The 21,201-nt window shown below is 35.2% G+C and overlaps 2 protein-coding genes and 1 long non-coding RNA gene across 13 annotated transcripts; all 3 read right to left on the reverse strand.

Annotated features, from left to right (window-relative positions):
• Positions 1–1,667: 1,667 nt before the first annotated feature.
• On the reverse strand, positions 1,668–4,538 carry LOC112281707 (putative bifunctional methylthioribulose-1-phosphate dehydratase/enolase-phosphatase E1). Its single transcript, XM_024518528.3, has 7 exons — positions 3,988–4,538; positions 3,683–3,831; positions 3,326–3,481; positions 3,061–3,210; positions 2,732–2,943; positions 2,350–2,468; positions 1,668–2,156 (listed from the first exon to the last, which is right to left on the reverse strand). The coding sequence occupies exons 1-7, from the start codon at positions 4,298–4,300 to the stop codon at positions 2,065–2,067; spliced, it is 1,191 nt and encodes a 396-aa protein (XP_024374296.1). The 5' UTR covers positions 4,301–4,538; the 3' UTR covers positions 1,668–2,064.
• Positions 4,539–4,870: 332 nt separating this feature from the next.
• LOC141045282 (uncharacterized) lies at positions 4,871–8,255 on the reverse strand. Of its 10 annotated transcripts, none has more exons than XR_016502735.1 (5): positions 7,919–8,255; positions 6,857–7,711; positions 6,005–6,162; positions 5,443–5,621; positions 4,871–5,149 (listed from the first exon to the last, which is right to left on the reverse strand). It is a non-coding gene; the product is annotated as an uncharacterized LOC141045282 (long non-coding RNA). The 10 variants fall into 10 exon arrangements; XR_016502733.1 differs by having other exon boundaries at positions 5,443–5,659; XR_016502732.1 differs by having other exon boundaries at positions 5,443–5,666.
• Positions 8,256–12,155: 3,900 nt separating this feature from the next.
• Positions 12,156–15,614, reverse strand: LOC112280842 (uncharacterized). Of its 2 annotated transcripts, none has more exons than XM_024516723.3 (10): positions 15,034–15,614; positions 14,665–14,884; positions 14,443–14,525; positions 14,118–14,218; positions 13,862–13,957; positions 13,691–13,744; positions 13,354–13,502; positions 13,089–13,206; positions 12,784–12,868; positions 12,156–12,599 (listed from the first exon to the last, which is right to left on the reverse strand). In XM_024516723.3, exons 1-10 carry the CDS (start codon positions 15,125–15,127, stop codon positions 12,418–12,420), a joined length of 1,182 nt encoding a protein of 393 aa, XP_024372491.1. In that variant the 5' UTR covers positions 15,128–15,614; the 3' UTR covers positions 12,156–12,417. The 2 variants fall into 2 exon arrangements, with proteins under 2 accessions (XP_024372491.1, XP_024372492.1); XM_024516724.3 differs by having other exon boundaries at positions 12,156–12,582; positions 15,034–15,586.
• Positions 15,615–21,201: the final 5,587 nt, after the last annotated feature.

The raw sequence follows: 21,201 nt of genomic DNA on the forward strand, positions 1-21,201 counted from the left end.
GACGCTAATTAGATGAAGAGCCAACAACCAGCGGATTCAACTCAAGAACCTTCGTTTGCTGACCTGCCGGACGAGACATTATGATTGTCACAACCTTCAAGACGACGCAATCGAGATGAAGATCTTCAAGAACGACATGTTCTTCCTCGAACAGATGGTGAGATACAACGCGTTTGGTATCACGATTTGGGAAGGGACTCCCGATGTTTGGTGATTTTACTAGAGGTAGGAACAACTCCTGATGGTGTTCCCAATATTCTATTCGAAGGAAGTTATGAAGGCCTCAACAGTGATCAAATAACAGGGTGGTCTTCTCGCCCTGGTATGGGACACTACCGATGGTTGAGAGGCCCTATCAATCATCTTCGAAGAGAACAGAGATCAGAGTATGTGGCGAATATAATTCGTCGCATCATAGATTTCCTCAACATATGATGACCGCTCCTCGTGGAACTCGTCTCTAGAAGGGGGGGTAATGTCACGGCCATAATCATGTAAGCTAATAATTACATATAGAAATAGGTAGAAGTAAGTTAATTATATAATATTTAATATAGAAGCTTCCTAGAAACTTCCTAGACGCTGCTTTGACTTCATAGGTATCTTTAATTGACTTTTTGGATTAGAAACGTGGTCAACAAGTTGGCCATGTGCCACACATGTTGTTAGCTTGAAGATCAAGCTAACTATGTGGCCCACACGTAGAAAAACTTGCCTTGTAAGTCAAGGCATGTGTCCTACAAAGTCAACACATATTGGAGGTCCTATAGAACGTCGCCACGTAGCCCCTAGTTAGATAGTATATATAGAGACAAGAGTGAAGGCTTCTTCACTCTTGTCAACTCCTTTCTTGCTTCTAGTCCAAGTTCAAGAGTCTTTAATTTCTTGTCTTGTGGCAATAGCCATTCCAGTTTCCTTTTAATATACCTACTTGTTTATATTTTGACTTATTATATCGAGATAGCCTTTTGGTGTATATTTTCCCTCATCGAGTCTTTGTCCTTGACACCAAGTCACAAAAGGATTGGGGGCATTTGGATAGAAGGAGCAATGGTGGAGCTATTGTCCAACCACAAGCCAATGGTTTCAACTATGGTTGCAAGAATGCATGTTAACACATAAAGAGGAGTGCAAGGCTACCCCCCTACTTTCTTTGTCTCACTTAGAAAGAAGGGATTTTTGCATTTAGTATTCTACAAAGATACAAGAAAGTTGGCCAACATTTGTTGTTGTTGCAAGGAATAGTTGTATAGAATCTTTGGCTTAAAAGAAAAGATGCAGAGTTGAATAGGAGACATTGGCAAAAAAAGCAGATGTACATCAAGATGTAGCTTAGTCTTGGCAACTGTGGGCTGGTGGCATAGGCCTCAACTCAGGCCAACATTAAGAAGGCACTTGACAATTTTCAACAACAATGGTGTGCAAACAGAGTGGTAGCAACATGGGTATCGACGGTTTCAAAATGGAAACTAGTTAGTCCTAAATTTGCATGTTAAGTCGTCGTTTAGGTGTTCAGTGCTGCCTGTGCTGGTACATATGTATCTATATTCTATATGTAGTAAAGAAGTTTTTCAGTTGTGTCAAAAATAAAAATAAAATAAAAAATTAAACAACCACCACTGATTTAGCATGCATACTAAATGGAGACCCAATACTACACCAATTCGAAATTTGAAATATCTTCACTTTGTTACAGGATTTTTCAACCCTTGAATCTAACAGAGGTATGGATTCAGGGTGCCCTTGTGACCACTCACACAACAAGAGTTCCAAACCCAAGCCCCTTTCTTGACAAAGCGGGAGGGTAGGTAGCAACATCCAAGACGAGCATATTCTCAATTCAAAAACTTCCTTTCTGTCCAAGTAGAGGCTAAGAAGACAAGGAGGTAGGCAGGATTGGAGGTGACAGAAGTAACAATTTGTACCTTCTTACGTCATTTCCAAATGAATTCAATTCAGCGAGTTTAACACTTCACCTAGAAAATCTTCTGTGATGTCGTTGGACCACTGGGCCAGTGCCAATGAGTCCAAATGAGCCACGTTAACATGTTCGAAAATTGGAAGTCAAAGTTCATGGAGGGACTTAATTGTCCGAAAGCCATGGTCTGGAGGCAAAGGAGCATTTCCAGGGCGTAGAAGGAGAACCGCTTGGAGACCTGAAATAGAATTGTGAGCTGAAACTAGTGGAACTTGAAAAAATAAAGGAAATGGCATGAATGACTCAAGAAGAGTTTTGCATCGTGCAGAGATGTTTGCCGAAGCTTCAGACAACTGGACTTAGATGCGATTACGAAATTGAATCTTATAAGATACTTGTAAGTTGAAATATTAGAGGTAGTAGAGATGGACCTGCTTCCTTCGCAGCTATGGCTTCAGCAAGCACATCAGTGGCGAATGTTATACAGCTAGGGTGATCGACTCCAACTGTGAGATAAATTTCTTTGTAGCTTCTGGACTCTCTCTTGTTTCTGCATAATGAAAAAAATAATTTCACCAAGTTTCACATCCATGAAAAATCCCATCACACCTGAATGCATAGACCAGTTTATTTCCGACCTCACACCTCTTCATTAGTCTCAGTAGATAAACTCACATGCTCGCAACCCTCCTAAAACAGTCCGCAGAAAAGAGTAGAAAATACAGTTAATTCAAAGATAGAAGAGGGTTAATAAGAGTTACAAGAAAGGAGCAGTGCACATCTTTCACGGAGTTTTAGCGTTAGATGGCATACCCAATAGTAGTGTCGAAGAACCCCGACAAATAGACCCGAAGGTCACCAAAGTTTGTGTTTCCGAAAATATGCTTTTGAGCTTCTCGGCTCCCACTAGAATATATGTACGCTTTTATGCCCCTTGCATCCCAGTCTGCTAGAGCCTCAGGTACATCCTCAAAGACCACACCTTTCAACTCACCCTTTTCATACCCGACTCTCCAAATGTGGCCCTGCAGCACCGACATGAGGAAGTAATCAACACCATTCCGAACAAACTTACGACTCCGAGCATTTACGGCATATAAAAACTGCATATAACACTTGAGAAGATAATTCCAAACTCACACCTGCAGCTCTTTCAGAGCAGTTACTTTGCGGTCAGCTTTGATCATGGCCTGCACGTTCTCCTCAACAGCTGCAATAACAGCTTCAATACCTGCACTTTCGACGGGTATTTCTTTAGCTCCTGGTACTCCGTTCATTAAGTCCTCATGCACCTGCAATGAAGTAAAAAATTATTTGTCAAATCGAGAGTCTAAGTGCTAAGAAATTATCAACGCAGTTGCTATTAAAATGGATCATGTGCCAATGCGCTGAGTCCTGCCAACTCACTTGGTCGCGAAGTAGTTGGATGTCGGTACGAGTTTCAGTAGTGTCGTAGGTAGATCTCAAGAAACTTCCAACATTGTCTCTCGCATACGGGAATAGTACTTCTGTCACGCACGAGATCGGTGTTGTGGTGCCCTCGATGTCCAGCACAACCACTTTCTGCAAACGTAGTAGTACTTCGTGTAATCTAACTTGATTGCGAACTGAAAAGTACCTTTTGATGAATCACTGCACGGATACTCAAAATACAGGTAGAGATCTTCGAAAAAGGAAAAGTCAGACACCAAGAAAAGAATATAAGATCCAACTCCATCTGTGTGTAGCATTCACAGGGAGTTCACAACTTGATGTCCAAATTACCTTCGAGCTGGGCTCTTCACTTGATTCAGTTGAAAGGGCATGTGTTGTTGTGAGAGGCCCATGCTTGGGATTAACAGGACCAGAGCGTAGTTCAGGAAGCTGAAACGAAGCGCCAAAAAGGTAACGGTAGCACTCCGAAATTGTGGAATCTGTAGAAACGGAGCGAATTTCCGACATTATTGAAAGAAATGTCAATAATCACAGATCAGGACAAAGCAACTAGGAGAATCAGTGACTTGCAATAAGTGCCATTGGGAAGAAGCAACACCAGGAGATCAATTCTGGAAAGAATAGAAATATCTCACCTGAGAGAGCCATGGCGACGACTCGCGCCTGCACATCGATACGCGGCTCCGGCTTCTTCTTCAAGGAAATCCTCTTCCCAGTCCCTGACACCCATCCCCAATACTCATCTCCACCCATATCCATCCCCACACTCATCTCCTCGCAACCCCTCCATCCAAGACCAGCTCTCGCACTCCCGACTCTTCTGCACCCAACCCATGCACCACGACGATGGCGACTCAAACTCCAATTTCTGTCGCTCCATGAGCTAGCAACGCTAAGAATCAAAGAGGAGGGAGAAGAAGAAGAAGCATTCTGCAACACAGCAGCCATGAATGGAACGTCTTTCAGAGCAAGAGTCACGGGCGATTTCTACACAAGTTGGAGGAAAAAAAATATAATTCGCTGTAAGAAACAGAAACTGGCTGGTCGTAACAGTGCAGTTGAGAAAATGGGCCATCCCCTTTGGATTTGCGAGGCGTACGCTCGTCGAGCGTCCATCCGTGCGGGAATGGACAAGGAAAGGAGGACGAGGAACGGGAGTAGGCGTGCCAGTGTGAATGGGTCACAATCACGATGTCGGTCTTTTCAGAGGCCACTATTCTTCTGATTATAAATTCTGGCAGTCGGGGTCTATCATCCCGCTGACATACTCGGCATAGAACCGGGTGAGCGGGATTATGGTACCCGTGCATGGTGGGTATTTGGCGGACGTCGACAGAGTTCGACCAAGAGCTTGCCTACTGTGAAGTGGCAAATTGGTGTAGGAAGTCTAAAATAGCCATCTCTTCAAAAGCACTGCACATCACGAACAGTTTATTCTGTTTCCCGTTTTAGGGAGCAGACACAAAGAAGAGAGGATTTAATAGCAGTTCACAGAGTAATTGATAGAGGCATCAGAAATTACAAGTAAAGATTCCCTTAAAAATGAATTTACATGCTTCCAACCACCTCCTTGATGAGGTGATACGGGTGTGCTTAAAAATGTTTGGGGTGTAGCACATCCACCTGCGTTGCTTAGTGTGTGCATCGTTACTCTACACTAGTGGTACATGATAAACTACAGAGCAATTTGCCAGCCTGAGTCACAGATCACCACAACCGCAGATCCTTTCATACTCAAATTGCTTGCTGCCGTTTACTCCTGCTTCAAAATCGGGGGCGAAGTGTAGCTGTATCAATCTGCAAAAAGCAAATCACTGGTCAGACTGAGAATCGTAAAACGAGTCCCACCCCATGTACTTCAGTAAATGTGTAGAAGTTAACATATGCAATGTCGTGGAAACACAGACAGAGCACAAAAACTGTATCATTTGACAATCACGCATTAACCGAGAAAGATGTGCAAGTGCTCATCCTACATTCTCACTGTAAGATATACTCAGATATTGCATTTAGAACAAATAAGATTGAGATGCTATATTCCACCACAAAGATCATCCACCCACACAAACAAATCCAGTACGTTGTCCAACCTAAGGCATGATTGCTCAGAGGTCTACTGCTGAGTCTTGAGATAATGTTGAAGATCTAATTCGGTTGTAGTTTTGTCCACCAAAAGTGAACACTGATGAGAATGCAGACATGCAGATATGGTCTCGCAGGTATTGCCGAAGCAATCCACACCAGCTAACTTGACCTTCTCTGAACATATCTTCACAGACAAGGGATGTGAATTCCAAAGCGTCTGGCCTGTCACCTTCAATAGAATCAACATGAAATAAATAACCGTCGCAAAAATAGAGTACCTCCACTAAAGATGCAGAGACCGACTTCAAAAAATTAAAAAGATTCAGACAAAACCAGGCCTAATCTGTTAGTGAAACTCCTCGAAAACGTACATCTCTCAAGGTACGTCTAGTTAGGAACACAAGAGGCACAACCAAGTGCTGGAAACCAGAAATGCACTGGAACAAATAGTTCTCTGGGGGCATAATGTGTAAACGTGCGGCACTAGTTCCCGAGCTACAAGCTTAATACATCCCTTCAATCTGAACTGTAAACGGAACAGTGAAAGAATAAGGGCAAGTGTTTCACGTTCTGATCAGTTTCACTTCTCCCAACCAATGCTTCCACAGGGACCAGGATCTCTTTCATTTAAAGCTTCCCAAGCTTCGCTTAAGATGTCGAACCCTTAGACGATGTGCATCGCCGATTCATGTAGGCTAATTCGCAACTAGCTGAAAGGAAGACATCTGTGAACAGAAGAATACTAAGGTCTCATTGAAAAAATCCCAAAAGTCGCACGTTTCATTCAAAGAATATCACAATTAAACACATTGAGGCACTGAGAAGGAAAGTTTCCACTTTACAAAACTCATTTCATTTTGCCACTGGGGGAGGAAATTGCTTACAAATGGTATTTAAATTCTAGGTACATGACCTGCGCAGAACTTACTTCCGAGTACTAGAAGGTCAGATATTTCTTGTACAGCACAGTAATCCTGTGCACGGCGACTCATCGGCCGTACATAAGTCGAATTATATTTCATTGTGGAAGCACTGTGATGTAATGCATGATGTACACAATGCGTAGTAAGACATGTACAACAGTACGCTTAGATTTGTAGTGATATGAACAGAAAATCTGTATCTACGTTATAACGATCTTTCGGGAGACACAGGAGACTGCCAAGAGGGGGGAGGAATGCAAAAATAACTTGGTCGCGAAATAGGCGTGGTGAAGTCTAACTGTTACGGAGCATTTTGAATAATCTGCTTGTATCCTGGACTCTTTCAAATTGACTTTACTTGGAGAATGTCTATGAGATTGCGAAAGTTTCGTACTAGCAATGATGGTATCAAACTCTCAACGTTAGTACAATGATGCCTGCTTACAACCCTGTGTTAAGCATAAGCAGTGCCAGAGGTAGGGATAAAGACAACTACCTCAAAGGTTGATGTAGGCTTATGACATTGGACCTTGAGTGTAAATGTGTCTTGGGCATTGATCCTGTTTTGATATATCTGGTCAAAGTGAAGAAAACACGAATAGAGGAAGCCGGTAGGAGCCCACGGGATCGTTATCCACTTGAACATGAGCCAAAGACGTCGGAGGCCAAGATGATAATAATTCGTTCCTCAACGACCTATTTGACATGTGGCATGGCTATCTTGGTTTGAATTCGCAGAGCCCAAACCTGACTCGTGTTCCAGCACCGTCCACAAGTATGTTACAATTCAATTCTCTACCACGTCTTCGGGCGAGGACATCTTTCCTAATGCCCGGAAGCGTTAGGTGCCACCTGACCTCCGACTCCGCGCATGTACACACGAATCCTGATGGTACTTCAGCACCATGGTTCGAGACATAAAACCCCACACCAGAACTTGCTTTGCTTCCACAGGGGGCTCCGGAACAAGCAGCACACAGAAAACGATGTAGCATGTAAACCAGATCAACACATCCCAGTAGAGTTGGAAACACAGACGATACTCGACCGACACAAAGCACCAGCAGGAGGAATAGTCCCCCCTGCACCACGCAACCGATTTTTTATTATTATCAAGAGTGAGACCTACCCCGTAAGCGCACCCATAAGGGAAAGGTCTCGCGACACAACAGTCAGCCTGATAATTCAGCTTTAAGCTTGGCTAAGCTGTGGTCGTCAACTCTTTAAATAATAACCTCGACGCCAAATAAAATCCGTCGGCGACAAAACGGCGTAGTAACCAACCACGAAGAGTCGTGCTAAAATAACTTCGAATGCAACATCGCAGGCCCGCTCACAGGTCTCTTCTGATCTGTGATTCAAAAAAGACAGCATCAGAGAACCACTCCAGGCTCAACTAAAACGAAATCAAGAGAAAAGAAAATGAAAATTTGAAATAGAACATCAGGATGCAGCACTTCGATAAAAGTAGGCGACAAATATTAAACTGCACGCTGAGAGCGCCAACAATAAACCGACCCTAAACTGCATGACCGCTAGCAAGGATATAGTGCTTCACCTCATAACAACGTCCTTCAAAGCAAAAGTATCTTTTCCAATGAGATCTAGAGCGAGTGCAAAGATATTTGACATTAGCCGCCTCGTTCCTCAATCGACACAAATTCATCGTACTCGGACGAGCCGTCACAAAGGAAACTACGCCCACCTCCGCCTAAAATCCAAGGCGCAAGCACTCTCGTCTTCAAGACATCCGCCAGAGGGCATTCTTGGGACAACTCTACCCCTCCAATCACCCTCCACAAATTGCCGTCCATCTCTACGCGCATCAAACCTACAGACATCTCGACTTCAGATCAAGCCACCTTCTCTGTTTCACAATGCTTGAAGGGCAGAACTTACCAGCATACAACCGAGCATAGAGCCAAAGGGAAACTTAAAGACACATCGGAGGGGCACATCCTGTAAAGATGCAGAGTTCCCGAGGTAAAAGCCTGCACGTTGCATCGTGCAGGCGTAGTTTCCACGCGAAAGGGATGACTCCTAAAACCGTCCAAATCGAAGGCCATCCGTCGATCCTAAGCACACGGTTTTGAGTGCTTCCGATTACCGTGAATTTGGTGGTATACGTATACGGTTAAAGGGTACTGACAGGTAAGATCCAGAAAGTTCTAGAGGAATGGGACTACGTCGCCAGGTGCATCGAAACCGTTGCTATTCTTGACATCCTTAGCCTCTCGATGAAAAAATCTTCCGTTGGCGTAACCGAAGCACAGGTGGACTTGGCGCCATATGATGACGTAGGTATGTACTGAGAGGGTCATATTGACTAGAAAAATCCTAAATTTCAAAATATCATCAAATTAAGGACTTTTGAAATACTTGTTAATAAAAAAAAATTGTAGAAAAATTCTGTGGTAGAAGGTGTAGGGAAATATTTCTTTGTAATGAGGGGATCAAGTTATCTATATAGAACTCGAAAATCGTTTGGCATGTTTTCGTCTTTTCACCACTGAACAATTATCATCGAATGTTCTGGAGTAACAGCATAAAATATGTTGGGACAGTCTTGTTCGTTTCATACCTTAATTATTCACTACTTAGACTTATATTTCTATATATAGAAGTTTGTCGTTTCTTATTAGTTATGTTTGCACATGAACTCTCTAAATTTGTAATGTTGTAATAGAGCATATCGAACCTTCTTCTTTTCCCACCTGATATATAAAAAGTGATTAAATCAAGCACTAAAATCGGATGTGTCTTGTTATGTAATATTTTTACAAAGAAGTATAATTTTTTTCTTTTCGGTACTTTTCCCTTGAAGTCTATTGTTGCATCCATTCAACTGCATTCATCTTGTCTGTCATCATTTAGTTGCCCTTTAGCTAGCGAGGGAGCCGGAATGTGGTTCCCCGCTTTAATGCGATGTTGCGCAGCAGTTCCAAAATTCCGACGCGCCTCGGAATTCACGGCCCAGACTATATTCGAAACGTGCGGCAATTGTCAGCGACATGATGGATGAAAAATGGATATTACGGGGGATGTCATCCATCTTCAGGAGAATTTTCTGGAATCAATTCCTGGCTAGATTAGAATAATTTCTTATCATTTAATAAACTATTGAATAATTGCTTATCATTTGCCAAGCGAATTTTATTCAAAATCTAATTCTAAAGTCGGTCCTCTTTTATATACGATGACCCAACTTTTAATTATTTCTAGAAAATACAAAACTGAGACCTGAGACAGATGTAAATGATGGATTAAATCCTTCAAACCTGAACATTATCTCAGGATTATACTATATTACTTCATATCTTTTTTTAGAAACAATCAATGTATGCTCTTAATTTCAAACTTCTATCTTAAAACATATTTGTTAATTACCGTGTGTTTACATCATTATTATTTTATTATTTTACACGAAAATATATTGTTTATTTGTAAAAATCACATCTGTATGTTGTTGATACAATGGGTGGCAGAAAACACGTAGAATGTTACCTCTTTGTCCTTTAGTTGAATCACAAAGTAGAGCTTCCTTCTATATTGAAAATTAGCAACTTTTTCTTTTGTTGATTCATTTGTTGTATTAACATGGTATCATGGTATTGTATTATGGGCAAAAGATGCTAAATATTGTAAACATGTAACACTCCATTAAAATATAGGGTCATAGATTATTTAGTTTTATAAGATAACATTTTTTTCCTTCCAAATGGGTTTATTCTTTATTGACTGCGACTATGGTGAGAAAAGCGTACTACTCTCTAGAAGCAACAAACTTAGACTCGACTTATATTTATATTCTTAATACAGTATTTTTTTATTTGTTGAAGTCCATTAAAATATTGCATTCAATTTTTTTAAAATAAATGTACAAGTTCACTCTAAGAATTTTACAATAAGATCCATTATATGCTTTTCAACTTATGATTGTTGTAAAAATGGAGCTCCTGGTAAAATCATCAAATTGAAATTCAAAGGACTTGGCGTTCAACACATTTTCATATGTATGTATATATATATATATATATATATACACACACATATATATCATTAGTAATTTATTTAACTTTCTTACAAAATACCATAACATTTGTGATGGTAAATCTCTAAAATAAATATACAAATTTGGTTAGAAATTTAATTGTTGAAATAGAAAAACACAAATAAATGAAAATATCAATGGTATTTTAATTTTTGTACATGCTAAATCCAAAGCGTCTTGTTAGCTAAGACCATAAGAATAATGTATTGCGTTTCATATCTAAATTCAGATTTTGTGTTACATGAGTCAGTATAATTTTTTTGTAGAGTTAATGCAATGTATTTGTATAAGTTTTAGTTACATCGTATATAAAAATTCATTAATTTGTGTATATTATTTCTCTCCAATATCTTGCTTTTGAATATAACTCTTAAAGCAAAACAAGATCCTACAATGCTGGTGTGTAATACAATAATAGTACAAATCATTCATTACCATGTGTTTTATATAAACATAAAAAACAATTATTTCAAATAAATGATACCATTTTATTATTTGACAATAATGTGATATATTAACAAATATTTACGAATATTTATGTAACTATCAAACTCGTTCTAGTGTCAAAATGCAAATCCCAATAGTTATGATGCATACAGAAGAGGTAGAAATATATCTGTATTTGTACACATAAATACATAAAGAGATAAATGTACAATGCCAAAAAATTTAGACAGGTGGAGATTTTATTTCATTTTTAATTTTATTTCATTTTTAATTTTTTTACATATTTAATTTTTTAACAATAAATAAATAAATAACCATAAAATATACATTGATGTTTAGATTTATAGATTGGTGATTTTATTGTTATAATATTCACAAAAAAAATAGATTTTACCATAACGTAAATAATAGTAGTAACAGTAATTTATTTTTGAGTATATGTATAAATTAATTCAAAATTTCTGTAAACATTACCATAATTAAAATTTAATTTATCAAAAAAAGAGAGTAAAAATTTAAAACATTTAACAATAATTAATTATAACAAAATTGCTAGTACTCATTGTTATCTGCTATCACAGCATAAGTATTTGCTACATGTAAATTTTTGTTGAAACTAAACATACTCAATTATACTTCATTTTTATATTTGATATCTACTATTTGTTTGTAATTACAATTCTTAACATAATAATAACCAAAAAAGTTATGAGTTACACAATTTTTATGTTTTAATAAAATTGCTCAGGAATGATTTATTGTTTTCAGAAAAGGATTTTAAAAAATTTAACTCGAATAATGTAAATTCTTTGGCAAGTCTTATTGTTATTTAAAAAGTAAAGTGGTTTACTTTTTTATAAACTTGGTATCACAAAGTTGCCCAAAACGCAAAAAAAACACAAATGAATACAAACAATCAAGTACACCTAAACATTGCAGAAAGTTTCAACATCAAGCCATGTCCATACATAAATAAAAAATAGACTAATGTTTTTTAATCGTAAATGAATAGTTTCTTTAATGTTGCAATTTTTTAACAAATTTTACTTTCCTCTATTTTTCATTTAGTCATTATAGTGTATCTTAAAATTGAACTGATTATCATTGCTGCCATTATTCCAAAAAACAGACAAAATACAAAGCTCGCAATTTTCGCATTTTTCTTATGGTGATGAAAATTGTCCAGTTGCACCCTCAAACATGATCATCTAAACAGTAAAAGTCCTGAAACATAGACTCAGTTTTTTGTTACTCACTGCACATTCATCATTGGCACACTTGCACTGACTCGGGGATCTACAAAGCAAAAGCCATGCAGACTTTCGAATACCTTGTTTTTCATGGGCCACTTCAACAGAAAATGTCATCTTGCTGGTTATCTGCTAGAAATTCTGCTGAGGAGAATTATTGTACAACTGGATTACACCACATTTGACACTGACATTATTGGGTAGCGTGGAGCTTTCAGTGAATCCAGGCACTTGGCAGAATTTATGGACGCTTCTGTTGGTCAAAGAAAGGATGTAGAAAGATGCCATACGTTTGGCATGGACTATATTCTAAGAAGAAGCAAAATAATGCTTTAGGACCCGATAAACTGAGGGGCAAAGGTACTTCAGTGAGAGCCAGTGTGGCCAGTACCTATTGATCAAATCAACACAACAAACCACATACCGACTGCCGGAGAGCTCTGAGATGGCGCTTCCATCTTCTGCCTTTACTCTCTGCCAAATTTGCCACCCTGTTAGAAGTGCCAAGAGCTTCTGGTGAGAGCACTTTACTTTCACAGAACAAACCTTTTAGGAGCAGAGAATTAAGAGGAAAAGGTACATAACAAGCAACACGATTTGAATAATAAAAATGTAAAAAATCTAACCGGTGAGATGTGTCAACTTAGAGTTTTAAGGATGGAGCATTAGCTTTACCTCTCTCTTGCAACGATTCGTCACTGTATTCTGAATGCATTAAATGGAGCTCCCCTCTAATGGCAGCTAATAAGGCATCGTTCACCTGCAATGTTCACAGACACGCATGTAAAGAAATGATCTTTCTGACATTGTAGTTCCAAATTCCGGTGTTCTAGACCATACTTTGAAACTTGATTGTAGCGAGAATATAACCATTCGTTTGTGACAGGTTATTTCCTAGGTGATCCCAGTCGTGAAGACAGGTAAAGCAAGAGAACACACAAGGACCACCATCTGCATGAGATGGGAGAGAAGACGCTGACCTCTGTAGTGTGTTGATGCGTAATCATATGTCCGCCTGAAAGTTCTAGCATATAAGACACTGGATGTAGCTTCTCGGCAATTTTCCGCGCATGTCTTATTTGTGCAACTATATCACCTCTGCATAACAGAGACACTCAGTGCTATTCAGAACGTCAACCATGTCCCAGTGGACCACGTCAAAAGCCTCAAAGACTTCTGCTAGCGAGCTTGAATCGATCCTAAGAAAATAAGACTGTCAGGTTGCTTGGTTTTACACGCACTTACATTCCGTGAATAAGAAGCACCCTGATGCCATGAGATCGTACTCTGTCGAGTTCATGAGATGCAACTGCGTGAGTCCAACACGCATTGAATTGCCCATCAAGCCCGTGCTTAGGTTGCATTCCACTGTTTGTCAAGTGAACGACGTATTCCTAAATCCCACACAAATACAACCGTGATGTAAATCTGTGGAAGCGCTGAACTTAAATATAGCGTGCAACAAATCTAATGATTTCTCAAGAGCAACATTTGGTTCTTATGTGGAAGGTAAATCATAGTACAGTGCACAATATTTGCTTAAGTGCTTGCAACAGCAGAAGGGCGTCATCATCCAAAGTACCTTATAGAGTTTGGTCCTCATATACTCGCCATTAACTACTGTGTTCAAATAGTCCTGCACGATAACAACAACACTCAGCCATTGCTCAAGCATGCCTATCAGTGATTCGCACTTTCAAAAAATACAGGTAGCAACAATTCCTCAGCCACCTCTCGAATAAATTCAAATGACCTGCGTGTAATGTGTGTCAAGGTCGACGTGGGCACGCTCTTCGGGAGTCTTGGCACGTAGAAAACGGTATGCGATTTGTATCATTGTCCTGTCAACCTGCCAGGTAAATTCAAAAATTAAAACACCCACGAAAAGTAAGCCACATGCGAGTGAGGCACCGAGAGTAGGCATTTGTTTCTGTCAATTTAGAATGTGGAACTATTACACTACTCTGCATATCTTATGTGTCAACTAGAGTTTAAAAGGATAAACAAACCTTAGGTAGACACTGATAACCCCCTCCTGTAGTGCTGAGCATGGCCAAGGATATCACCCGCTCCGGAGCAATGACTGCCAATTTACATACAATCATGCCCCCTGTTCTGCCAAATGCACACAAAATAAATCTAAAATTAAAGAGAATCAAAGAATTTGCATACATCAAAGAAGATTAATGTTTCCCCAACATGACGTGACAAGGAAAATAGGGTACCCAAAAAACATGAATTCATACAAGCAAGGGATCCCCATCAGGTTTTTCTGAGGTACAAGATGGATCGCATTGCACGTGAGATGAAACAGCAGAAGGATGAAAAGGATACCCATGGAATGTCCAACAATATGCGCTCTTTTCCATCCAAGATGATCCATCACTTTTAAAGCATCCCTTGCCATGGTTTCAGTGCTGCGCAGCATTTCAACGAGCATGCAAGCACCTCAAAATGTCGCCACAAATTATACATTTAAATCACCTTCCAATTCATGCAACTGCCAAACGATTGAAGAGAAAACTAAAATAAAACCTAGTTCCTTCAAATGCTAACCTATAATGCTTCTTATCTTCAGGTTTCGAACTTTGACCTACGCCTCGATTATCCAGTGCACACGCTTGAATTCCTACATTCTCCTGGGCATACTCCCCAATAGGGCTACTACTACTCTGGTCGTGATTGCCATTCTCAGCTCTTTCCTCTCGGTTGGGAACATCCGTCCCACAAATCCCCTTCAGCTGGGGTCCCCAAGCTTGGTGATTGGCTGCCACACCTGGAAACACCCAATTCCGTTCGGCAATCAAATTCGATCCAGACACAATCAACATCTTAAAAACCTAAAACACCTCGAAAAAACAAACCAGGCCGAACGATGCACAAGTTACAGTCGCCATCGAAACGCTCTCAAGCGGCAAATCATACCAGGAATCAGCAACACTTTCGTGTCGCCATGACCATACAGCTCGTAAAAAATCTCCACCGTCTGAGGGAAATCCTCTACCACACACAAAGGCATCGCTCGCAACACTCCAGCTCAATCCTCAATTCCAGAACCAGCCACTCCAAGCCTACTCTCTAACTGGGCTCCGGCACCGCTTTTGCACCAAAACTATAACTGCTCCTAGGGAAACACGAAACTCAACCACGAGCTAAAAACCACGGAGGAGGGACAAAACAACACATAAACACACAAATAACCAGCGACTCCCCAAACAATGTGAGAATACAATCACACCCCGTTCACGCTCAATCAAGTGTGACCCAATTGCTAAAACATGCTCCAGAATCGAAGCTCGAAATCCTTTGACACCGTAAGCTTAGAATCGGCACAATTGGGATTAGCATGGTCTCAGTTTCTCCGAAATTGGCTTCGCTCCTGCGAGGCTCACAGCCACAACCCTGTGAAGTTGATCCGCGTGGAAGTCTTGTGCAATGTGGCAATCCGAGCGATCCTTCCGCTGTGAGCAAATCCGTGACGAGAGCTTCATCACCCATGAGATCATTTTCCTTCCTCTTCGTCGTCGTCATCGTCCTCGTCGCCCTCGTCCTCGCCATCGTCGTCGTCGCTACGCCGCGCGGAATCTCGTCTAGTGCCACCTCCGCCGCCGCTGCCACGAGGGAGACTAAATCGGTATACTTTAAAGTACACAGTTATTATACGAATTTGTTGTGTAGATTTGTGAGGCATGTTTGTGGTAACATTCTACAGACATGCGTTATAACTAGGTTGTTATTATTATTGTTACTACTTTTTAAAATATCTTCTCAGAAATTTAGGAAATCACATAAAAATAATTAATTTTATGAATCATATAAAATATGTGTATATATATATATATATATATATATATGTATGTATATACATACAAGTTATAGACATATACCATTTGTAAACACAAACATGATATACATTTTTATTGAATATTTTTAATTTTATAATTTTACAGAAATGTGAAGTACATCCAAAATTTTACTAAAATTTACCCACCTATCCTAATCATCATAAAAATAAAAATAAAAAAACCTCTAAATTCTTTTCTCCACTACTAGATCCCAAAACCAATGAGAACCAACCACATGATTATCATATTCTTCATCATATGTAGGTCAATTTAGTAAAAACCTAGATCTATTTAACATTTTCCTAATTTTATTCTACTTTAGTTGTTGACTTTTTTGATTTTCATATATCCAACATATCCTATTTATATTCAATTACAGTTCTTATAGAAAAAACATCTAAATATTATTTAATTAAATTTTATAATTTTTTTTTGAAGTGCATGATCTTATCTTATTTTTATTTTTTAAAGTTCAAATCAATACCCCAAAATGACAAGTGATCAACATATAATTTGAAACTTTTGAACTTTAATAAGTTTTCTATAAAATTATAAAATTCCTCCTTTTGGATCTTTATTTGGTTCATAAAGAAAAACAAATCCTACATTTTTGATATTTACATGCAAGTCAAAAATTTAAAACATGATTTTTTATACATTTATTTTTAGATTTTTAAAAAAATCTTAATCTTTATTTTTTGTTTTATTTGTGTATATTGTATATATTTAATCATTTATTTAGATGATTTTTTTTTTTTTTTTTTTTTTTTTTTTGTAAAAATATAAAAATATCTTTATGATTAAGGTTTGACAAATTTTTAAGGTCTTATCACTCAAATTTCATAGAAACTTTATCCAACGAACCAAAATGCAAGCTTCTATACATCAAATATTCCTAATTCAATTTACACAAACCATACCAACTAATCCTCATCTCTTCTATAAACAAATCTACATGAGTCATTTGCAACAATGCTTGAATGTGCCATTATTAATATACTACTAAGCTGAAACTGCAAAAAATAATTTAAGAACATGTGAGCTACTAGAAAGTCTACATAGCAACAAAGAAAGAAGAAGCAAACAAACTTGGAGGTAGTGCAATAAGAAAGAGTGAGGATGCAAGGTAGCTGATCTAATAAGGTAATGGTACAAATAGATTCAATAGAGACAAAGTTGGCGATATCAATGAGGTTGAGTTCCACCCTTCCTTATTCTCAACACAATTAAAATTAGAGCCTCATGCTTACATCTTGTCTATTTTATGCAAGATCTTAATATATCTATTTGAGGATTCTATATAGCTATGATTTAGAAATATAATCTTTAATTCGAACCCTTTTGAATAAAGAGTAGATGAATGAAGGTCTTGGTTGGTTGTTGTTGCTTGCCTTGTGGGTGATTTAAGGTTCTTGCTTTTGCTTTGCGGTGTTGTGGCTCATTGTTGACAATAAAACATATTTTAAAAAAAAACTATTGTAGCCATAATTATGTGTATAGATCACTATAGCTAGATATAATTTATTTTATTCTTGGAAATAGAGATTAAGATATTTTATGCCAATTTTCTTAAAATCATATAAATTTACATAATAGTTATTTGATAATCTATTATATAAAGTACTTTGATATAATATAAAGATACAAATGTCATTTTAATTGGCTATGAAGAAGGGAACTTGGAATTGGCCAAGTTAAAACCCAAGAATTTTTCCATATAAAGTCCAATATATTAAAGATACTAGTTAATAAAATATAAGGAATTTATTTCAAATTTCAACTAATGATATTTTTTTCAAAATTATTTTACTTTTTAATTCTCTTCTATAACATACCTAAGATTTTTTTTAAAAATAGTTATACTAAAAATAATAGTTAAATAAGTATTTTTTAAAAATATTTATCATGATTTTTTTTGAATTTTTTTATTATAATTACAAATTTAATATTTTTTAAATATATGACATAAAGAATAAATGTAAAAATATACCAATGACTCAATGTATTTAAGATATAATTGCATGTCTATAAATAATTAAATGCATTCTTTTTAATTTACAAGATGGTGGAGGTGTTTTTGCAAGGATATACATGCCTAGGATTTCCAATTCTAGAACCCTATAAGATTTTAAAATATATGGTGAAATAATAAAAAAATATTTAAGATAAAATTATATGTATTATATATAATTAGAAAGCTTAGTTAAATGACAAAGAGATAAAGCAGCCTTTTTATTGCCTAAAAACACTAATTTTGCTAGAATATATATACATCATGGTGTAAGATGTCCAAATATTTCAATATTACAATGACTAATACAAGTTAAATTTTAGAATGTTATTGATAATATTTACTCAAATGATTATATTTATCTTATATATATATATATATATGCATTTATATTTTTATGTCATTTGATTAGAATATAGCTTTATTTATTTATTTATTTTTTATCATTTATAAAAGCATAAATCTCTATCCATTCCAAAGAAAAGTTAAAATCAAATTATTTAAAAACTTTTAAGTTTTTTCTTATTAACAGAAATAATATTCTACATCTAATATGAGTATGCATAAGAATAGTATTCAAATCAGGTAAAAAAATTAAAGATTTATAAAAAAAATTCATTGATTCAAAATTATTTCTTTAAATTTTTTTTAAACATTTTTGATACGAATTATAACAAGATAATTCTAAAAATTTTATTAAAAAAATCATTTCAACAAAAATATAATATCTTTATTCAAGATATATTTTTCTAAATATTATTATACTGATGTTATTATCATTTTTTTATATATAAAAACTTTTACTTTTTATCAATTAAGAATTTTAAAAATATATTAATCACAAAAAATATTATTTTACTTTATTTTATATTTTTATTCACCTTAGATTTTTATTTTTGTTTATTTTTATTTATTTTTATCTTAGAATCTTTATTAGTAATTAAAATATTAAAAACACTTGGTACAAATGATTATTTTTAAAAAGAAGAACTATATTATTGTATTATATGATTTGGAGGTTACAATGCGTAAGACATCTGGATGTAGTTTATTTAAATTTTCTCCTAAAGTAGAAAATTCTTCTTTTCATCTAAAAGAATATAAAAGTAAGATGTATAGAAACACTCTTTTTTACAACCTCGATTCTTTTAGAAATCCTGAATCTAAACAATCTTATTTCTTGTTATATTTGATTTTTAAAACTAAGTTATCTTATCCTTTATCAATTCTAATTCTCAAATCCTTTTAGTAATAAATCTCAGCCTCTACCAATTTTAAACAACATAAGATAAATCTAAGAAAATTCCTACTAAATTCTTATAAAATTTTACACAAATTTCAAAGAAACTTTAATTATTTTTAACAAATTCTACACAAATCTTAAAAAAAACCTAATAAATCTCAAAAAAAAAAATCATAAAAAACTCCTACCAAAATTTTAATAAATCTTAAAGAAAGTTTCAGCAAATCCTAAGGAAATTCTATGAAGCCTAAGTAAACCTTAAAGAAATCCTAAATAATATCCATCAAATCCTAAATATCAAACAACAATATTAGCAAGCTATAATTTATGATTTTATTGTTAAAATAAACTTTATATATTTCATATTCTTAGATATTCTAGTTCACAATAAGTGTATAAAATATAGAAAAGATCCAAATACACTTAAAAAATATGATTGAAAAACCAACCAAGTATTAAATAATCTTCTTTTTTTATTATGATATTATAATTTCAACATTAAGATCTTAAATTTCTGTTTTTATTTTTTATAAAAATTTAAAATTATTTTATCTATCATTTGACTTATTTATAAATCAATTTAATTAATAGTTCTTTATATGAGACAAATATGCTTAATGATCTTGAAATTACCAACTACTCATATTATATTGTAATTAAATTTCAATATTTTTTAATCTAATCAATATAATATGTATAAATTTGTGGAAAATAATTAAAACTTATTTATTCATTAAATTACAAAAGCACAACCATTAATATAATAAAATATTTAAAAATTGGCTATAAATATGTTCTTTTATTTTATTATTGAAAGTATTGTTGTGAAAATCCAAATTTTTACTTTAATCAGCTTTCACCAAGTAATTACAAATTCAATTCAAAATAATATTAAATGTTAAAAATTATCCTAAAATTCTCTTTAAATTTTACTTTTTGATCATTAAAAAAATCTACTTTTACCATGGATGCTTCTATTTGTGCTTAGACCTAGTTTTATAAATATTCTTTTTTAAATATTAATTAAATATTTTATATAATAAATTATGTAATGTATTATTTTAAAATATAATCTAAAGGTGTTTTTACTGATTTTTTTAAATTTTTTTTATTTATTCATTTATTTTTTATTTTTTCTTATCTAAATTATGATACTATAAAGTAAATAAAAGATTTTATTATAAAAATTGCAACATAAAATATTCAATATTTTACTACCAATCTATTAGTTATAATTTTTGAACATTTTTTTTTTTTTTTTATTTTTTTTTTATTTTTTATATTAATCTTTCAATTAATCATTTTTTATATATGTTGGTCTTGATTCATTTTTTGTCAATAAAAAGAACTTAAAGAGTGTAAACAAATAAGTAACATACATATAAAAAATGATGAAAAAAAGATAATTAGAAAGTATGTATATTCAAGAATGACTATTGTTAAAAATAAGAAGACTATAGTTTCTTGAAACAAGGCTAAAAACAAGAAAGGCATTAATAAGAGTGAAGAAGACATTACTCTTGCTTCCATATATACTATGTAAATAATAAGCTACATATTAATATTCTATAAGTCATCTACCACATGTCTAATTTATAAGAAGTTTCTAACATATGTCCAACATGGCCAACTTATATAACAAGTGGTCAATATATGCGACATGTGGCCAACTTGTAAAATAAGTGGTCAATATATGCAATATGTGACCAACTAATTGGCTAAGTTATTAACGTATACATAACCTACAAACACTTTGAAAGTCAAATCTATATCTATGAAACTTCTAAAAAGTTCATTTATAAAATAATATTAAATTTATCTATTTTTACTTATTTCTAATTAAATTTTATATTTTAATAATTAATATGTCCATGATATTACTCTTTTTTTAGGAAAAATTCCACAAGGAGTCGTAATCACATGTTAAAGAAGTCCAAGATGCAAAAAATTATACTTACTACATATTTTGATGTTTTTTCATAAATCTTTTTAAT

This window comes from Physcomitrium patens, chromosome 4 (genome assembly GCF_059467195.1).
Source record: "Physcomitrium patens ecotype Gransden chromosome 4, ASM5946719v1, whole genome shotgun sequence".
Lineage (NCBI taxonomy): Eukaryota > Viridiplantae > Streptophyta > Bryopsida > Funariales > Funariaceae > Physcomitrium > Physcomitrium patens.

Coding starts and splice junctions, on each gene's coding strand:
- LOC112281707 (XM_024518528.3), bottom strand. CDS start 4,300: ATGGCTGCTGTGTTGCAGAATGCTTCTTCTTCTTCTCCCTCCTCTTTG. Junction 3,211..3,325: donor TCCAACTACTTCGCGACCAA/GTGAGTTGGCAG, acceptor ACTTCATTGCAG/GTGCATGAGGACTTAATGAA. Junction 2,157..2,349: donor CATAGCTGCGAAGGAAGCAG/GTCCATCTCTAC, acceptor ATTCTATTTCAG/GTCTCCAAGCGGTTCTCCTT.
- LOC112280842 (XM_024516723.3), bottom strand. CDS start 15,127: ATGCCTTTGTGTGTGGTAGAGGATTTCCCTCAGACGGTGGAGATTTTT. Junction 14,885..15,033: donor GAAAGTGTTGCTGATTCCTG/GTATGATTTGCC, acceptor GGGTGTTTCCAG/GTGTGGCAGCCAATCACCAA. Junction 12,600..12,783: donor CGAATCGTTGCAAGAGAGAG/GTAAAGCTAATG, acceptor CACTTCTAACAG/GGTGGCAAATTTGGCAGAGA.